This window comes from Bos javanicus, chromosome 5 (assembly GCF_032452875.1).
Source record: "Bos javanicus breed banteng chromosome 5, ARS-OSU_banteng_1.0, whole genome shotgun sequence".
NCBI classification, from domain to species: domain Eukaryota; kingdom Metazoa; phylum Chordata; class Mammalia; order Artiodactyla; family Bovidae; genus Bos; species Bos javanicus.
This window is the reverse complement of record NC_083872.1, coordinates 59912439-59916920: the sequence shown is the minus strand read 5'-3', so window position 1 is coordinate 59916920 and position 4482 is coordinate 59912439. Positions and strand designations below refer to the sequence as shown.

The window sequence follows — 4482 nt, the reverse complement described above, 5'->3', positions numbered from 1 at the left end:
GCAATCATGATCATTATCCAAAATGAAGATGAACATGAAATGAAGTACAGAGAAAGTCATTTCATTCCAAAATCAACAGCCAGACAGAACATAGTACAAATGTATTCTTTAGCAGTAAGTATACAGGATTCAAATAGTCTCTAAGATTAATGGGTACATTTTTTTTAAATCAGTCCTTCCCCAGGTTGTTATAAAACTTAGTGCTTTCAGTTATATTACATTTACTTAATTCTATTTTCAGTTAATATAGAATTAAATAAACATAGTTTATTCCCTAGGATCTTCCTCAGAGCTTCTTTTACATCTTTGTTTCTCAGAGAGTAAATCAAAGGATTCAACATGGGAGTGACCAGGGTGTAACACAAGGAGGCCACTTTACTCAGCTCAGGAAATCTGTCAGGGATGAAATACATAAAGATGATGGCACCATACAGTACACTCACGACTCCCAGGTGAGAGCTGCAAGTGGAGAAGACTTTCTTTCGCCCCTCAGTGGAGCGTATTTTTAGAACTGTGGATACAATATATATATAAGACACAGTAATGACAATTATGGTAGGCAAAATGATAATGCTGCATAGGAAAAAGGATACAATATTAGGAATGTAGAGATCAGAACAAGAAATCCTCTGAAGTGGACGGTAATCACAGTAAAAGTGGTCGATGGCCCGAGAAGCACAAAAGGGTAAAGTAAATGTCATGCTGGTCTCAATAACTGAGCTGATACAGCCACAAAAGTAGGAAGCAGCTACCAACTGAACACAGAGACGTGTTGACATCTGAATTGAGTAGAGGAGTGGGTTGCAAATGGCAATGAAGCGGTCATAAGCCATGACTGCCAGGAGAAATCCCTCAGTCACAATGAAGAGGGCAAAGAGAAACAGCTGGGTCACACAGCCTGCATAGGAGATGGACTTGCTCTCAGACCAGAAGTTGATCATAGCCTTGGGTGCAATAACAGATGAATAGAAGAGATCAATGAAGGACAGGTTGCCTAGGAAGAAATACATTGGTGTGTTCAGCTGGGGATCAGTCATAATAATAATCATCATGCCAACGTTCCCTAGAAGGATCATGGCATAGACAAGTAGAAAAAGCAGGAAGAGGAGGATGTGGAACTCTGGGTGGACCCTGAAGCTGACAAGAATGAAGTCAGTCACTTCTGAGTGGTTGCTTGTTTCCCTGTGGCCCATGGCAGAAATCTACTGAAAGGCACAAAGCAAAATAAATGAAATTGTGGCTTTGATTGTAGTGCTATTAATACTCTCTAGATGTAGAATTAAATTATTTACATTTTAATGAGACATTGCATAGAAATAAATTTTAATGTCAGGAACATGCAAGAATTTGAAGTAGATGTCATTAGGCTTCTTAAACTGTTATTCTATTAAGCAATGAAAGATTCTCTTTGGTTATTTTATTAAATTATATGTGGCATGGACTTCTGCAAGAAATTAGCCTATTTTATTGCCTAAAATTACTCACATTTTAAATTTCTACTCAGTATATTTATAGGTAAGAGATTTTCTTCATTTAAAATAGCAGTATTTCATATTATCTAGGAGTAATGAATAGGAGTAATGAATCTAATTTTTAAGGTAGTATTTATAGCCATTATGATAGCTATGTCAGTGTTTTGACTCATTACATGACAGTAGTAAATATATAAAAAATATTTTTACTTTGTTTTAGCTCAATATATGTAGTTTCCCTTATTGTAGCCATCTTTGAAAACAGAATAAAAATAGTTATTATTTGTATGTTAAAATTAATAACACACAAAAAAATGACACTTAGAAGATAAAGTTCTCCAAAGCTATTTTGAAATATTATTCTTTGCTCAGGTCAAAACCATTATCCCAAATACACACATTTTTATTGTAACATTATAAATACTTCTTTTCCATTAATAATCAATTAAAAATCATAATAATTTAGCCCTCTTTTTGAAGCAGAGAGAAGGTAGCAAATATTCCAATCTTTACACTGCAATGAATGACTTTCTACCAAGGCTCCATCAATTTAAGAGATCTCACTATTTAAACAATGCAAGTAAACTTCACTGACTTACAGACAGGAAAATTCCTTTCCTAAATTCTGTTATACTGTATGTGTCTTAAGATAAAGATAAGTGGGTAATTACAGTTATTTAAAGCCCACAGCAACTTGTATTGTCCAGAGTCCATGATCATGAGCTAGAGTATCAGCAGTGATGTTTATGATGTACTTAGTTATTTATAAGCCTGTGAAACCTTCCTCAGGATATTTCAGCACTGAGGTTTTACTCATTCTCTGTCACGGATTCCACTGGGAGAGGTGTGGCAGTAAAGAACGTGCCTGCTAATGCAGAAGACATAAGTAACACCGGTTCAATCCCTGGGTCGGGAAGATCCCCTGGAGAAGGTCTTGGCAACCTACTCTAGTATTCTTGCCTGGAGAATCCTCTGGACAGAGGAGCCTGGTGGGATACTGTCCACAGGGTCACAAAGAGTTGGATATGACTAAAGTGACTTGGCACATACACAATCGTAACGTCAATTATGGTAACATAAGTGCAGATTCTTGGGCTATTGTCTATGAGGACTTAAGTAACCTTAGGCACAAACAAATGGTCTAATAATAGTTAAAAGCAAGGGACTTTCCCTTCTCTAGTTGTGCATATCCTTTGGGAAAGGTTTCTGGACTTCATTATCTTCACTGACAAAGAAAAACTTTCCGGTATTATCTCATAGATATTCATAGACATAGAAAAGAGATTTAAATGTTTGTACTACATGAAACAAATTTTAGATAAATAAATACTTTAAACTATGTAGTAAATTATTCTCGCTATTTTCAAAAGAGAAAAATTCACTTGAAATTATGATCGCCTGTATTTCTTGATATAGCTATAATTCATGTTATGACAAATGCCCTCTAAATCACAAATTCAAAGTCAGATAATGGTTGCTAATTCTGTTCTCTTATATTTAAATACCAAACAGAAAATATAGTGGAGGAAATGAGCATTCAATTGAATTATCTTTATATCTTTAGTAAATATATTTATGAGATTAGGATCTCTACTTAAAAATTCCTTTAAAACTACAATGTCACTAAAAGACTACATTAAAATCACAGACATACTACTCTATTTAATAAGTCAAATTTGATAATATTGTCATTTTCTTAAATATTTTAAGTCAATTTTCATTTTTTTTGGAATCAGTTTTTAAATTAAAAAGTATGTTTAGAATTTATCTGGGTTTCTTAAGTGCATAGAGAGCAAAAATGACGTGAGACCAGATATTTTCCTTATTACAATTGAATATTAGTAAAAGTTTAATGCGTTTAGGCTTCCCTGGTGGCTCAGTTGGTAAAGAATCTGCCTGTAATGCAGGAGACCTGGGTTCAGTCCCTGGGCTGGGAAGATCCCCTGGAGGAGGGCATGGCAACCCACTCAGGTATTCTCTCCTGGAGAATCCCCATGGACAGAGGAGCCTAGTGGCTACAGTCCATGGGGTTGCAAAGAGTCGGATATGACTGAGCGACTAAGCACCATCAGTTTAGGACGAGAAGGTACTTTAGAAATTTTAAACAGGAAAAAATTAACTAAGGTTCAGTTCAGTTCAGTTCAGTTGCTCAGTCGTGTCCAACTCTTTGCGACCCCATGAATTGCAGCACGCCAGGCCTCTCTGTCCATCAACCAACTCCCAGAGTTCACTCAGACCCAAGTCCATCGAGTCAGTGATGCCATCCAGCCATCTCATCCTCTGTTGTCCCCTTTTCCTCTTGCCCCCAATTCCTCCCAGCATCAGAGTCTTCTCCAATGAGTCAACTCTTCGCATGAGGTAATGAAAGTACTGGAGTTTCAGCTTTACCATCATTCCTTCCAAAGAAATCCCAGGGCTGATCTCCTTCACAATGGACTGGTTGGATCTCCTTGCAGTCCAAGGGACTCTCAAGAGTCTTCTCCAACACCACAGTTCAAAAGCATCAATTCTTCGGCACTCAGCCTTCTTCACAGTCCAACCTTCACATCCATACATGACCACAGGAAAAACCATAGCCTTGACTAGACCAACCTTCATTGGCAAAGTAATGTCTCTGCTTTTGAATATGCTGTCTAGGTTGGTCTTAACTTTTCTTCCAAGGAGTATGCATCTTTTAATTTCATGGCTGCAGTCACTATCTTCAGTGATTTTGGAGCCCCAAAAAATAATGTCTGACACTGTTTCCACTGTTTCTCCATCTAGTTTCCATGAAGTGATGGGACCAGATGCCATGATCTTCGTTTTCTGAATGTTGAGCTTTAAGCTAACTTTTTCACTCTCCAGTTTCACCTTCATCAAGAGGCTTTTTTGTTCCTCTTCACTTTCTGCCATAAGGGTGGTGTCATCTGCATATCTAAGGTTATTGATATTTCTCCCGGCAATCTTGATTCCAGCTTGTGTTTCTTCCAGTCCAGTGTTTCTCATGATGTACTCTGCACATAAGTTAAAT

The 4482-nt window shown here is 37.1% G+C and overlaps 1 protein-coding gene across 1 annotated transcript; it reads right to left on the bottom strand.

Annotated features, from left to right (window-relative positions):
• Positions 1-221: 221 nt before the first annotated feature.
• LOC133248730 (olfactory receptor 9K2-like) lies at positions 222-1208 on the bottom strand. The gene has a single exon (XM_061419057.1). The coding sequence runs from the start codon at positions 1191-1193 to the stop codon at positions 222-224; it is 972 nt and encodes a 323-aa protein (XP_061275041.1). The 5' UTR covers positions 1194-1208.
• Positions 1209-4482: the final 3274 nt, after the last annotated feature.

Coding starts and splice junctions, on each gene's coding strand:
- LOC133248730 (XM_061419057.1), bottom strand. CDS start 1,193: ATGGGCCACAGGGAAACAAGCAACCACTCAGAAGTGACTGACTTCATT.